Source organism: Lepeophtheirus salmonis, chromosome 13 (assembly GCF_016086655.4).
Source record: "Lepeophtheirus salmonis chromosome 13, UVic_Lsal_1.4, whole genome shotgun sequence".
NCBI classification, from domain to species: Eukaryota; Metazoa; Arthropoda; class Copepoda; order Siphonostomatoida; family Caligidae; genus Lepeophtheirus; species Lepeophtheirus salmonis.
Window position 1 is genome coordinate 20,625,096 of NC_052143.2, and position 16,071 is coordinate 20,641,166.

Below are 16,071 nucleotides of genomic sequence, written 5' to 3' on the forward strand. Positions count from 1 at the left end.
TCATTGTAAGCTGTGACAAGCATTTGATTGCAAAAGTTTTCTTCAAATGGTAACAGAAAAGCATTGTTGTCACTAAGTCGTAGTTTTCAGGCACAAAATTCGACACTTTTAACGTTATTTCAATTTACAAAATTGTAGAATTGTATGAAACTTGTATTGTAGAGAATTGAAAAATATTTCTTTTTCTGAAGTCAAAACAAAAAAAAACAAAATGGTGCCATGCCTGGTGTCAACTTATTTGACTGCTATTGTCATCTAATGGTAAATTCCGGTTTCATATTTGCATACCTTATATATATCATCTATATAACTAGGGGTATTGCTGGCGTTCATCATTTGGGGGGCTAAGCCCCAAAATTTATCTACTTCGTTATATAATTATATATATAAATAGGTTCATTTTATATATATATAGTAACAGATGATGCCGTTCTGTAGGGCAAAAGACATAGAGAGGAATACAAACTAAGAATGAAGGTAGAAGTATAAAAAGGGAAAACAGAAGAGATAAGGAGAGATATATATAAAAAGAAGGATAAGAAAGTTGTATTTCGGTCAAAACAGGCCCTTAATGACCTCAGAGGCCCTAAAAATTATACCCCGAAGATGCTTGACTATTTTATACGTCTACTGGCTAATTTTCAGACTAGTATGTTAGACCATTATTGATTCCAAGTGTGATAGTACCAAAAACAGACTCATAAATATACTCGTAATTAGTATTAGGAAAATAATTTAAGGGGCTTCAAAAACTTTCAGGTGAGCTCAACCCCCCCCCTCCAAAAAAGGGGCTAGCGACCCCACTGTATACAACTACAATTAATTTTGGATATAATCACACAAAAAAATACAATTTAATTAACCTGATAATGCGGTTTCGAATAGCTAGAAAATTATTCTATTGAAATAGTTCAATAACAATTAATCCAATAAAAAATTTAAAGTTAGTATTTTTTCTGGAAATTGTAATATTTCCTTTTTAACATCATAATGTTAAATAAAGCCTATGATGTACATATTTATACATCAAAGTGTGTCAAATATTGAGGACTTTCTATCTCTTTGCATAGTCTCTGCCCGTCATATCAAGCGCAACCAATTCCCCCATCTTTTCTACTTCAAAATATCTTTAGGCTATTATCATACAAATGAAATGAGTAATACTTCTGTGTATATGACTGTTGTTCATAGACAGCAAACATTCAACTTTTTCACCCTATACATATCCTTAAAAGAGAAAAGATAAACAAAAACTTATAACCAAAAAACAGAATATATAAAAAAAAAAAGACAAGAACTCAATATTTGCATTCATTATTTTATTTTTGTTTTTTATGTACAGTGGCATATGAAGTGAGTTTGATCGACAATGTACACTCAGACATTGCTCGACTCCGTGGATTCTACGGACATTTAGTAATTGAGGCAAGCGGGCGTGAAGTTCTGTTGGTGGAGGCACGTTCCGGAATGGATCAAGTACGATGGCCTATTAAACTACTTAAGAAATGGTTTGTGGCCACGAAAGTGAGCGCGAAGGAGGATCGGAACAAAATTCTTGTCATCATTACTCATAAGTAAGTTATAGAATTACATATTTTATTATATATGTGGCTACTAAACACACAAGCTATAATGTTCTTCCTCCAAATTGAATTTGTATTCTTCTATTTCCATTTTTAAAACATTCTGTTGAGGAACTCCAAATAACACTAAAAGGCTACAAATTAAATATGTATGAATGTCGTCAAATCTTAATAAAGAAAATACTATTTTTCAGATAAGGATTGAATATATCCAGATTTTTCTTATATCCATAGTAAATATCCTCAATTTTTGGATACTTTTGTAAATAAATAATTTTAAAGCTTCCCATTTCGAAGCAGCCAATGTTCGGTTGATACTGTGTTTGTCGGATCAGTGATGATTTTTAGTTTATCATTCAGCAAAGTTATATGTATGGATTGAAAAACAATATGAAATTAATTTAAAGAGAAACATACAGAAAAGTAATCAAATCATAAGCGGGTTATGATTTGTCGAAATATAGTGGATATTTTATGTCATTTAAGAAATGTGACAATAAATTCCATAAATGCGCAAAATATGTAAATATTAGCCTATATATATACCCCATTCGATATATTTAGATTTACACTGAAGATTTTTTTTATCAAACTGTATTAAAAAAAAAATTCGTGAAGACAATGAGAAGAAAATTAAGTTTATTTTTTGTGAATTATACCTGAAATCGGTATTTTTTATCCAATAAGGCATCCCTAAGCCTCAATGACGGTTCTACCTTCTTCCTAAAAGGCAAAAAAATCTTACGGATGTAATTTTCTGACAAGTCAGGTCATGCAGCCTTGATGGCGCACTCCAAAGATTTCACAGTCCCATGTAGCTTGTTACAGGCATCTCCCTGGACCTTTTCCTGTATGGAATAATCCAAAGTATTAAGATTGGACGAGCAGGGCGGCCACATGTTCTTGTTCACTTTCAAAAAAATCTTGCCTCTAGAAAACCTCTTCACCTTTGTGGGCCTTGTTATGGCATTTTACTACCTCCTTGCTCTTGATTGTACTCCCAAGTAATCTTTAATTATTCTTTGGAGCGTAACCTAGATCACATTTATCTTTTTAGCCTCACTGGATTTCTAGCAGGAATATTTTTGACACACATAATCATGGTCATTGTTCCATTCTGTTCTTTCCAAAACATTCCTCGCCTTTTTGGAAATTATTCAACGGTATTCAAATCGCTTTTTCATGCCATACACGGCCATCTGGCTGATATTGAAATCTTCTGTAGTGCAAGCATTTCCAGCACAAGAATTATTTTATCTTCTTTGAAGAAACTGCCAATATTTATTAATAAAAAACAATTGAAAATTATTATTAGAAGAGATTTATCATGGCCTCACTTTTTTTAGTGTAAACTTAAATGTAACGCATGGGGTATATGATAAATTTATTTATATATATATTTATACAAGGTTATTTTTATGTTGACGAATCACATATAAGATCCCATACACAAAAAATAAGTCATTAAATATTTGTTTTAATTATTATTGTTACAACTCTTTAGTACAAGTTTTTTGTTTTTGTATTGAAGGTACACCAAAAAGTAAAAAAGAGAGTTGAAAATCCCTGATATAAACTGTCAATTCCAGAGAAAAGACTCCCTTAAAAAGTGTATTTAAAATATAATCAAAAAGAACTTCCTTTGATCTCATAAAATCCTTCTCCTCCTTTTCTTCCTTTTATCTGGGAAGTATAAGGATGCAAAAATGCAGTTAACTTAAAAGTCTTTTTGTGCAATTCCTATATTTTTTGTGTAGCATTATTTATTTTTAATATATTTTATAACAATCAAAAATGTATGCTTCAACTTTACATACATAAAAAGATCTAATAAAAGAAAGTAATTTTCTATGCAAATGACATGCAAAACGTAGACTGATATATACATATTGTTATTTAATCAAATCATTCTTGAGCTTTTTTAGCTCCATTCAAATTAACGTAAATTTCTATTTGACGATTTATATTAAAAAAACATATTTTGATAAACATCTTAATCCACTCAAAAGAGATCAAATTTAAAATATATATATATTATTAAATTAAAATTCGGGTAAGATCAAAGATATTTCACTCTTGTTTTTTTTAGTAAGAAGCTATTGATAAGAATCTTTATGAATAACCGTATTCTCTAACGTCATAGATTACATAATAGCCTCATGTTGGAGGCATCAATATTTATAGTTTTCGAGTTATTATAAAAGTTGTCAAATATCCTAAGAAGTTGAGGGAATTATTTCCTTATTTAAGACCTCTAATAATAAATGTTAATTTGGGAAGAAGAATATAGATTTGGGATTGATGTTAAAAGTATTCTACGTTTGTGAGTCTTAAAATGACATCCAAATATAAAGTATACATTCCAAATAAGTTTATAGACTTTTCTCTACAGTAGATTTTTGTTCAAATTTAATTTGGTAGTTTTTATATAAATGACTACATATGAAATAATTTTTTAATGGTTCTTTCTTTGATGTCAATGTTTGGTAATTTTGCTCTTTGGTTATATGTTTTTCATAAAATTTTAGAAAAATTGACCTTATGAAATATTTATTAGTATATTCATTTAATTAGTTATAAAAAAAGGCCTATTCAAATAATATATTGCAATAGTATCGATTAAGAATACTCTTTTTTTAATATCTTTTTAAATTATAAACTGGAATAAACTATAGTATATGATAAATAATTACAATAAATCATTAATTCATTTTTTCAAATATACTCAGGCTTAATTAAAAAAATTATAATTTTTTTTATCGATTAAATTGTACACGGCGTATACAGGGTTAATCAAACCAGATTAAAGGTTTTTATATATGAAAAACTTGGTTCTTTGTCTTTTTTAAAATGGCCGACTTCATTATAAGTATTCCATATCCCAAAAATAATAGAAAAACTATTGAAAATCATTTTTCACTTTCTCACTCCAACAAAAACCCAATTGATTGTGTAAGTGTGAATTACAGAACGAAACATGGAGTCCAAATACTAACGTACATACTGTCAACCCCATCAAAAGGGGATATTTATTGTTGTTTGAAAAGAAAATAACACGTACAATTTTTTCAAAGGATAGCACCCAATACCTAAAATTACAAAATAAAAAATAAATCAAATTAAAGTTTGTCACTTATTTGAAAAAAAAGAAGAAGAAAAGAATAGATATTTTATGACATATGAAACCTTCTTATGTGCGTATGTAAGTCCATATTGTCTATAAAGTAAGCATTGGCTGAAGTAACACAATCAACCCTTTGATACAAATAAACTTCCGTTTCAAATAAAGCAGTGATGAGACCTAGGATGTTATATGTAATTACATACTTATTCAAAGGCCGCGAGAGTTATATTTTTTTTTTCTTCTTCTTTTCCAAGTTCCTTTATTTGTCATCCATGTATTTGTAAATAAGAGATTTCAAACCCGTTTATCCTTGCTTGTACGTTACATACAAACACAATAACTTGAACAAAATAATGGCAATATCCTACAATAAATTATACATGAATAGGAAATCCTTCTTCTTTTATTTTTTTTTCACTTTTGAACATCGTGCTTCCTTCATTCGCCTTCACATTTTCTCCACCTACCCCTAAGTCGTTTTTACATCTTAAACATACATATATATATATTTATGTAGGTCATATTTCCTTCTTATTCCATAAATTTATTTTTTATTGCTCCGAGAACACTGAAAAACAACAACTTGCAAATGAAAGGAAAAGATCCCAATTGCTTTTTAAGTTTCATGGTAAAAAGTTTATTTTTTTTTTTTTTTTTTTTCCTAAAAAAAGGAAAACAGAAAAATGATTGTTTCGTTTTTCTACACAAATCTGATTAACCTGAAGATATTTTTCAAAAATAATGATTACTTTATTAATAATTAGTGTTTGAGATTCTTTATCCAATTGCCTAGCTTGATGCGTCGTCCAAATTGCCCTATAATCGATTATCAGTTATCCAAGAAGAACTTGACGGGTTTCAATTGTAAATTAAACTACTATATAGTGACGTAGAACAGTGGACAATGCATTCGGCAGAAATTATTCTTCTGAAATCAATGTCAAAATCAAAACAAATTTTTATTCTCGTTCAATTTTTTATTTTTTTATTATTATAATAATTTTTTTATCCAAGTATAGAACAGTCCCAGCATACTTTTCAAGCCATTGTTTAGCTTGAACGAATTTTTCCCCATATAGATTAGTGTAAAACTAAAAGACAAAATGGGATGACCTTTCATCCCATGTGTTATAATAGGAGAATTGACTTTATTTGCATCAGTCAGATGGATTAATTGTTGTACCTCCAAAAGACAACTGTCAAGATTTCCTGACAATCTGTTCCTTAGTTTCTGAGTTATTTGTCCTAAGTTTGACGCTAATTTTGTTATTTCCAAAACAATAGATCAAAAACAATTTTGTGTTTTAGTTTTACACTACTTTACCTAAAAGGTAACTTCATTGAACCAATAAGGAGAACAGACTACATACACTCAGAAGTATTGCTATCAGACAAAGGAATTTCTAAAATTTGTATAAAATTCTTTGTAATGACAAAAAACTAAATCAGACCTACTTTATACATGACTAATTCTGCTTCATCGAGTCAAAATCAAGGTCAATCTAGGTGGTATTCTATTATGAGAAGAAAACAAACTCAAATTAAAAAAATGGAATAAAGTAACTATGAAACGTACTTTACAAATATCGCTGTTCGTCCAAATTATACAAATGGTTCTGAGGAAATACTCATTTGAAAATTGATATTCGTAGAGGCTGACAATACCTTAACCCTATGTTCCTTTTGTGGGGTATTTATCCAACTCAGATCTTGTTTGCATCAACCTTTGAGGTGATTTTTTATTTATCAAATACTTTCTGTATCTTATTTTTCTGGATGGTACTTCTTTAATTTCTGAGCTATTAACAAGGTCCTAAGTTACTTATGGAGGTTTCAAAGAATTTTTTAATGCATTTTTATTGTTTATCTATCCTAATAAGATATTTGAAATGGAGAATAATATTTAGAAATAATACATCCTCTACCTTCAACAAAATTTAATATTCTACATACTACTATCCAACTACTATTTTAAATAATGAATTTACAAAAAAAAATTGTAAATTGATGCTCACAGTATAATAATCAGAGGTAAAAAAATATGGAATTTGAAGATCGCACATTTGGGATCATACATTTGACAGGGAATGGGAACCTATTTAAATATTTTTTAGGATGGTAGGAGAGGGTATTGGATACTTTTCAGTCCACCACATTGAGATCTGATCAACAAAACCTTTTCAATATGAAGCATATCAATCGTCTTCATGATAACCCATATATTTTATTTACAAATGCATACTCCTTACACCAATATAAAATACTTTTCTAAGTGGGAATCCTTAGTGATGAAATCTATGGAAACTGAGGAATACAGGATTCACAGGTTATTTTTTTACATAATAAGCAATTGTAATCTTACTCTTCCCAACCATAGTTCATTTAGAAAAAGTATCAAAGTGAATTAGGAAAGACGGTATCAAAAATTAATGAAAGTGTATTATCGAGTGAAGTCCCCTTTAAAGAAGCAAGAAGGTCACAAAAAAGCTCAGGAGGACTTAAACCTAATGAAATGGACTCCTGAGAAATACCAGAAGATTATTCAATCATTGAAGGCCAAGGCTGCATTAAGAAAATTCATTAAATTAAATTTGAGGGTTATTAATTATAAAAAATACTACAACCAATTTAAGTGAAGGTACTATCAAGCACTAACATGCGGAAGGCTAAAAATTTAGGACGTCCAATCCGAGAGGGGTGTCAAGTTTTGGACAAACACAAACAGAGGGGGACAGTGTCAAAAATTGTACTTTTTCCGGGCGTCATAACCCCTTCTAATAATAGCTACCTGAAAATAGTATTTTTTTACCAAAGGTGTAATCACTATTCTTTTATTCTTGAAGAGAGAACAGTAAGTATAAAATAATCACATGTGCGTGAAAGACGAAAAGTAAGTCTACGGATTTATTATGAGGTTATAACCTTAAGTTCATGTTGGATTTGGAGAATAATTGAGGATCATCATCACTGTAATTCCTGCCTATACCAATGCTATATACGAAGTGACTTTGTTTCTAATCTCATAGCTGCTCGTAACTTATTTAATGAAACGTCCTGACAGCTAAGCTGCTCACCTCCCAAAGACTCTTCAAATTAATTGAAGTTAATTTTTGAGGTTTTTTTACTACAGGCGTTTCATATTATTTTTATCTCTTAGTATATAATGGGGCCAACTACTAAGCAGTAATGAAGTGTTATATTACAGAAGTATCTATTTTAATGTTGTGATAGTTAAACGCATTGGATTTTTAGGGAAATAACGGAGGGCTTATAAATTTGGTCAATAAGTGTCGAAAATTTTAACACAGATTTTGAAAATATTTCAAAAACGGATAGAAATATAGATGACTAGCAATGGGTTACACAGCATTGCTCGGCAAGGGAGACTATGGTAAAAAAAATTATTGAAAAACTATTCAGAAAATAATTCTGGCTACTGATAATTCTAATTCTCTTGCTATGATTTTTGTATTTTGGCATTTCTTCTTAAAAATTGACGTGTGATGAAAAAAGGAACGAAACAAAAATTATAAGAATTGACAAAGAAAGAAAAATTATTCAGAAAATGACATATGTTTCAGTTAAACATCCAATTTAATGTGTTAAATTCATATCCAAACTAATCTTTAGACAAATTTCTATGAACTTTATTTCATTTACTAATCCAATATTTAATTGGAAGTTCATTTTTTTGCACCTTAAAAAAACTAAATTACAATTTTCACCGTTTTCTGTTTTTGCCCATAACTTTTCTGATTTATAATAAATTCAGAAAACGTGGTTTCGGTATAGTCTTATTTTTGAGACGCCAATTACTTTTTGATTTATAACTCAACCACTTACTTAGTCTCAAGGAAGCGGTTTTTGTATTTTGGGTATAGAATATGACCTCCCACCTCCAAAAACAAATAAAAAATTGGGAGCTACGACACACAAACACAAACTCTACTATATATAAAGAGAGATTACATAATGTTTTTGCTAGGTACAAATATACACTAAATTCCATCAACTTATAATGTGAGAAAGTGTTGTAAAAAATATCAGTTTGTTGTGTACTGAACAATTGAATTTAATTACGAAACTAGAAAGAAGTTATCTTTCACGTATAAATCCCTTCTTACAAACATTTATACGCTTTTACAGAAAAAAAAAAATGGAATCCTGCCTTTCATTGCCTTTTATTTGACTCTCGAAATAAATGAAAGCTTTAATTGCCTATAAAAATAGCAAAATATATCTCATTAAGTCATTAGTTATAACGTGTATGTAGAATATACATAAACGTGAATGTCTTAATTGCTATTCAGAAAATATGTAAATACACATGGAAGGATCCAACTTTCCCTCTGCTCTATTTCTCTCTCATTAATTAAACTCTAAAAACCAATGGATTTAGAATTAAAATGAAATATGTATACAATATAAATACATATATTAAGTATTAGGAACTCGGAGAAAAAGTTGAAGTTTATAATGATATTTCACTCCCTTTTCTGTCTGTCTTAAGATAAAAGATTTATGTGAAGAAAACCAGGAATTTAAAGTCCATGTAACATAGAGAGTGCTGAATATACTTAATTCATAATATGTAGATATATATTTTTTAAAAGGAAGGAATTAATTCATAATAATAAATTAAGGGAAAAAACCAAAAAAGAAATTCATTATTGGATTAAGTCGAAGGAAAAGGAGAATAAAATTTTATCACTCTGGTAATTCCCTCCTTTATTCGTCAATCAATTATTTTTTTGTTCTTTTAAGAACAGAGTCAAAAGATCTTGAAGAGTATTCAAGGTCAATTCTCGACAACAAACTTATCTCATTCCTTTCACCCTCCGTTATTTTAGCTATACCTAACATAAAAAAGGATATTTTAGTAATACAAATATATACAGGGTCAAACAGATAAACCCAGACAAAGATTAGCTTCATCAGGATGAATAAACAGGACATTGAAGTCAAATTATGGGCATATATGATAAGTTGGGAGTCTCAAGTTGGTTCTGATTTTACTTCAAAAATATGGAGCGACGTAGCTCAGCGGACGGACCTCTCCAGAAATTATTCTCTTGAACACAATGTGTGTAGATTGAATACACAATCGCTCCTAAAGAAAAAAATGTACAATATGTGTTCTAAACAAGTTGATTTTCTTTGTTTTAAAATAATCTTCTTAATTACATCATTGTTAGATCTAATTGTCAACTATAAATTGATTCCATCCTTTCATTTTGATCTATTAAAATGACGTGGTTATTATGTATTTATGAGTAATATAACTGTGGTCATTAGAACTTTATATTCTGCAATATATTACTTATTTTAGTAATTTGTATTAAATGGTCAAAAATTTAGAGCACTTATATGTCAATCAGCCATAAAATATTCAATTATTGCATGATCTGTAAATAGTTCTAAAAACTGATCATTTTAAAATAATTACTCTCACTTCTTTTGGATGAAGCATCTACAATTTGATAATACAAGTAAGAACTTGAACAAAATCCCATCATGTACATAATGTATACTGAATTTATATTGACTTCAAAGACAATTCCTAGCTCAGATGGAGTAATTGTAATACTATTATACTTACTTATACTTAATCAATGCAACTTCATTTGACAAATTAAAGGATCATTTAAAGATGAATAACGAGGGCATTGCAATCTGATTAACAGACTATATGAGAGGTGAGAGACTTAGCAAGGATTTGGTTCTGATATTTGCAGAGAAAATATTAACAATAACTATGGAAGTGACTTAAACAGCGATTATTGATGAACTAGCCACAGCAGGAAATGGCGCCAAAACTAACATTGTATCCACCGAATGTCCCAGGACAACCATCTACAATTTTTTAAAGGGCTTTAACCAGTCGGGCAACATTTCCAGGAGACCCCAAAAGTCCCTAAAGGACAAAAAGAGGACTTCCAAATTCCTGGGTACTTTGGAAAGGTAAATTGAGGCAAATACAACACCTTGTTGAGAGCAATGATGCTGAATTGGGCCCTCAAAGACTCGGGCTTTATCTCCTATGCCCAGGATCAACCTCACTTCCCTTTGGATCCTTGGAGCCCCTGAACAAGATCTGGAAAATTGGCCAAATTTCCCCCTCTCAGATTTTTCTCGGACACCTTCACAATCATCAAGCATGGGGGTGGAAACATTATGTTCGGGAGGGTTTTTCGGCAATGAAGAAAGAACGACTTCACCGCTTTTTTTTTCTTATAATGTATCTTGCTGTTAAACAAACCTACTATTCAAATTATAGACTATTCTTTCTTTTTTTTTTGACAGTGGGAAAACTTACTAAATTAGCAAGGGATCAAATACTCTTTTATTCCACTGAGTTTGCTGAGAATAGTTATGACACACGTCTAATATTATAAGCATCATTGAAAAAATGGGATATTTTTTACTATTGTATTTTATAACTATTAGTTCATAATTCACATTGTAGTCGGAAAAAATAAAGTAAAGTTTTGTCGACTATAGAGAACAGATTATATATCAACAAATAAATAATTATCAAAAAAGACATATTACAACAAAATAATATATCTCATACTTTTCTTCCTTTTTCCTTTTTCATATTAATTGTAGAGGTAGATAAAATAGAAAACTCCAAATTCATTTGAAACCTCAGTAATTCATTACAAAAAAAAATTATAACAAAGAAACTAATGAAGTACCACCCCAAAAACATGGATACAGAAAGTCTATGTTAAAATAAAAATTAACATAAGAGATGCAACAAAATTATGATCCACACAAAATAATGCAATTTCTATGGTGGATATTAAATCTTTACATGACGACATTATTCCGAAAGTTGTCAATTTTAAGGAGGAATAATAACCGAATTGTACAAGAATAAAAACCCTTCAAACTTAATATTTTAGTTAAGTTTTTTGTTTTTTTTAAATTTTTGAAGCCATTTTGTAAAGTTTTATTAAGATTTCTTAATTTAATATCTACATAAATATTAAGACTACTATGTTTTTTTTATGTTTTCGAAAATTCTCCAAAACTTTAATTCATATCTATAAATATAATTTCTTTTTCATAAGTTTTTCAATTTTGAGAGCTTTTCATGAATATGACCTAATGCATGTTGATTGTCAGCACAAAAACAAGCAAGAATGATTTTTCTCAAATTGAGTGCGAAATACGGTTGTTCTCTTCAACAAATTATCATCAATTTCTATCAGCAAATTATTCTTATTAACCATAAAAGGTGCTGCCGCAAATTGTATTTAAAGTTGCTAAAATAGATCTGTAAAATAAAAGATATTTTAAAAGGGGCTGTATTTGGTCCAACATAAGTCTCTTAAATTATATAAGGATTTTGAACTATAGCTAAAGTTCATAGTAATCTTCAATCATGCCCTTAATTTAAATAATACCCCTATAATTGACTCAAATTTGTCTATAAAATATTGGAATTTTCTAGAATGTTTTGATATTGTCACACCATACACTTCAAAAAGCCTCTTTTCAACAATATAATTTATTTTTCGTTAAACTCTTGACTCAAATGAATTTTACACACTTTGTATGTATGTATGTCAAGGGTACAAACTTAAATCACATACACAGAAATATCATCTTTTGCAAGTGACATAATAATTTTTAAATGATTATATTTTACATAAGTATAACTTATTTAACTTTTTTTTAATAATAGTGAGTCTCATTATATATTATTTTTCCATACTCAAAGTCTTTCAAACTTTGTTAAATAGGTAAATGCTGAGGGAGGAGGGGAAATATGTACAGAATATGATTATTTCAATAGTGAAAACTTTGCTGGAGCTTCATTTTGATAAGAGGCTTTCATTGTCTACCTAATTTATTATTTAACCTTCAAGACTTCATGATGAAAAGCAAGTAAGGATAAATGTAACACTAACAAATGAGTTGCTCTCTTTTTGTGTGTCCTATCCTTGAAAGTAATTCTATTTTCTTATCTTAGTAAAACAAAATGAATATATGTACATTGTACACAGATATATACTCTTGAATACTTGTAGAATAATTTAACTCCATACACATTTCCTCATTATTAATTATGCTAAAATGAAAAAAATAATATCCTTGGTTCAAAAAAAAAAAAAAAGGAGAAATGTTTAATGAGATTCAGAAGAAGCCCCCATTCCTTTTCCCTAATTATTTAAATAATTAACTGTGACTATTTTTTTCTTTACAGAAATAGTTCTAGTGGAGAAGGGATTTTCAGCTTTTACTCTCCACAAGCCAAAGAGATAGTTGAAGCACTCAAAACAGGAGCAAACAAAACGAAAAAAGTCAAAGTGAACCCCCTAAAAGCCTTTTTCCGACGCTCCTCAAACTCTAGTAAGGTGAAAAGAAGTACAAGTGTTATGGCTCGCCCTCTCAAGGATGTATCTCCGCACCCAATACCCTCTCTTTCTGTGGCATTAGATGACGAAGGCGGCTTTCGCAGAGAGGTTGACTCTAAGAAAAAGAGTATGAGTGAGTCAGATCTTCTCTCTGTGAATAACAAGGCTGACTCAGGTAATAGCAGTAGCAATGCCAACAACAATAATAATAACCGTGTTTCTGAGTCCATAAAAGCGGATGGGTACTACAGATCCTTTGACGACATCGATGACATTGATCTAGGAGTTCTTGCCTCTTCTAATAGCCTTGAGGCTGCAGTTGTGCTCCGACACAAACAAAGTCCACCCGGACTGCGCTACTCCTTCAATTCTTCCTCTGATTCAGGGAGAACATCAGATACCTATGCTGAGACCTCGAACGGCTCTGTCACTTCATCTTCATCCACTACAAATCACCCTAATAATGTGACTCAATCAAGACTCTATTCTAGTAACTCTAATTGTTCAGGTGACTCTGGGACACAGTGCTCCATGAGTTCAGACTCTTCCAACTCTAAGCCTGGTAATTTAGAGGTCCTTAAGGAACAAGTGAGTCCAATTTATCCTCCTTTCGATCAGAATATTTACGGACAAAGTATAGCCATTAAAAATATCCCTCCCTCTTCCCCACCTCCACTGCCACCGCGATTTGCTACCGTTCGGAAATCTTTTACCCTTCCCCATAACATTAATGCCATCTCTGAAAGTATTAATAATCATCATCACCACTCATCTGGAACGGAATCAAACAAGGTCAATGAATCCATTTATACCACAAACAATACTTATGAGAATCTGGAGTTGAATACTCAAGACAAAGGAAACAAAATGGCGTTCCCCGGCCTCAATCTCTCATCTTCAACGGAAATGCTTCAATGGGGCGACTCAAAAACATCCCAGATAATAATAATAAGCAGCAACCGTTGAATAGGACTCTTGCACGACTCAGTGGTCTTGACTCAGCACCAAGCACTCCAGAGTATATACAACAAGAGTCTCCTAGATTGGCTAGGTTTTTGGGTCTGACGCCAAACTCTCTCTCTAGTTCCACACCTATGGACTTGGAAAGTCGAATGTCTTCTTGTGAAAGTCTTTCCCAAACAAAAATTGGTCGTATGATGAGACATCCTCGTTGGCAGAGCAATGATGGTCTCATGACTCCTGGCTCGTTACAATGTACCCCTAATGGGTCACCTTGTCGAGCCATTACTCCTACTCCTATGCGATTGCTTAAAAATCCATTGACCGTAGCTGGACTCGCTGGACCAAACCATTTGCTCATCAACTCTTCCCAAGGTCCTTCACAACCCAATGGCCCCTCTTCCACTTCATCCATGTTTAGTCTCTCTTCTCCTTCTCATCATCGCCTCATAACTCCTCAGTACCGTACACCGCATCATCACACTGGACCTCGATTTATGCCACGCTCTGCCACCTTAGACAATCTTGAGGCTCCGTATGCTTCCTGGAGACGAGGAGACTCTGTCAAAAGTAACGTTAAATCCAACAATCCGCGGCGAACATCATACTCTCGGATCCCAGATAACCACAATTCACTTCCTATGAAAGATCCAATTTACATGACCATGAAACGGGGTCGATCCAAACCATCATCCTCACTCATTCCAGACTCTGAGTATTTGGACATGAGTAAACTCAAACTTGGCTCACCACAAACCAATACCACTACGGCGATCGTTCACTCCCAGCCGGAAAAGTACGAAACGGTCATTCAACAAAGTCATGAGGATGAGGAATATGAAGTGGCAATCCCTTTTGCAGGATATGACTCACTCACAGTGCTTGTGCCAGAGGATTCTACTCTGGAAGAGGGTGAAGAGATTATTTAAGATATTTTCAAACTCTGAAATATATGTTTCTTTTTTGCTATGAATTTATTATTAATATGTATTATTATAAATATTATTCGAGGCTGTGATGTTTCCTCCTTTGTTAAATAGCGAAGAAGAAGACCTAAAGGACCTTTGGGCCGCTCATTATATAAAGAAATGGCTTGGATTCCATCTGAGCAATTTTTTTTCCGTACAGACATAATATAAATTAATTATTTGTCAATGTTATTTGTTACTATGAAAAAAAGAACATGTCATGTTTAGGATTTGTAATCAAGACTTAAATATATATATATTGGTGATGATGAGATGATTCAATTACCATCTAATGAACTCATTGCAAGAATGGATAATCGCTTTTGGTTGTTACTGTTATAATTCCCCCCCCCCTCGGCATACACTTGCAAAAAAAAAACTAACTAACCAACCAAGACAGTTAAAAAAATGGACCTTTTATAATAATACATATATATATATATAAATTAACGAAATATAATTTCAATTTTTTTCCCGAACCCCCCAACAAATTTTAAAATGATTCTTTCAATGATTTTTTTATATCCATTTTTTGATGTTTTATTTGTCTTTTTATTTCTATGGATTTTTTTAAAAGTTGTATCAATTATTTATTTATGAATGCTCTAAAACAAGAATAAACTGAGTTTTTTATATATAAATCCATGCATGTTATTTGGTTACGTATGTATGTTCTTATATGGGTCATGTTTTAAATGGTTGTCCTAAGAGGTCCAACTCCTGGTTCCTTGCGGACATGTATAAAAAACTATTTAAAGAAAGAAGAAAAAAACTTTAATAGATATTTTATCCCTTCCTTATCCTGGATAAAAAAACAATCTAGGTAAATATGTATTGGGAATATTTTCCTTCATCAAGTATATACATAAATCATGCACATAGAAACATGCTTTTAATATATAACTTTTTTATGAGCAGGTTGGGTGAGTTATTGGACCTATGAAACACTTTCGATAATTGAAAATAACAAACAAATACATAAATAAACAAAGAGTTTTTACAAATATTTGCAAATAGGCCTACATGAAGCATCACGAAATTCCTTTTTTTATTCTTTAGGACACAACATA

General features: G+C 31.1%; 1 protein-coding gene across 3 annotated transcripts in view; it reads left to right on the forward strand.

Annotated features, from left to right (window-relative positions):
- LOC121128277 (uncharacterized) overlaps positions 1–15,642 on the forward strand; it is a 175,847-nt gene extending 160,205 nt beyond the window's left edge. For all 3 annotated transcript variants that reach the window (XM_040723856.2, XM_071892885.1, XM_071892884.1), the window contains 2 exons: positions 1,343–1,574; positions 12,923–15,642. In XM_040723856.2, the coding sequence (XP_040579790.1) occupies positions 1,343–1,574; positions 12,923–14,039 (1,349 nt within the window). In that variant the 3' untranslated portion in view covers positions 14,040–15,642. The remainder of the gene's footprint in view (positions 1–1,342; positions 1,575–12,922) is intronic.
- Positions 15,643–16,071: the final 429 nt, after the last annotated feature.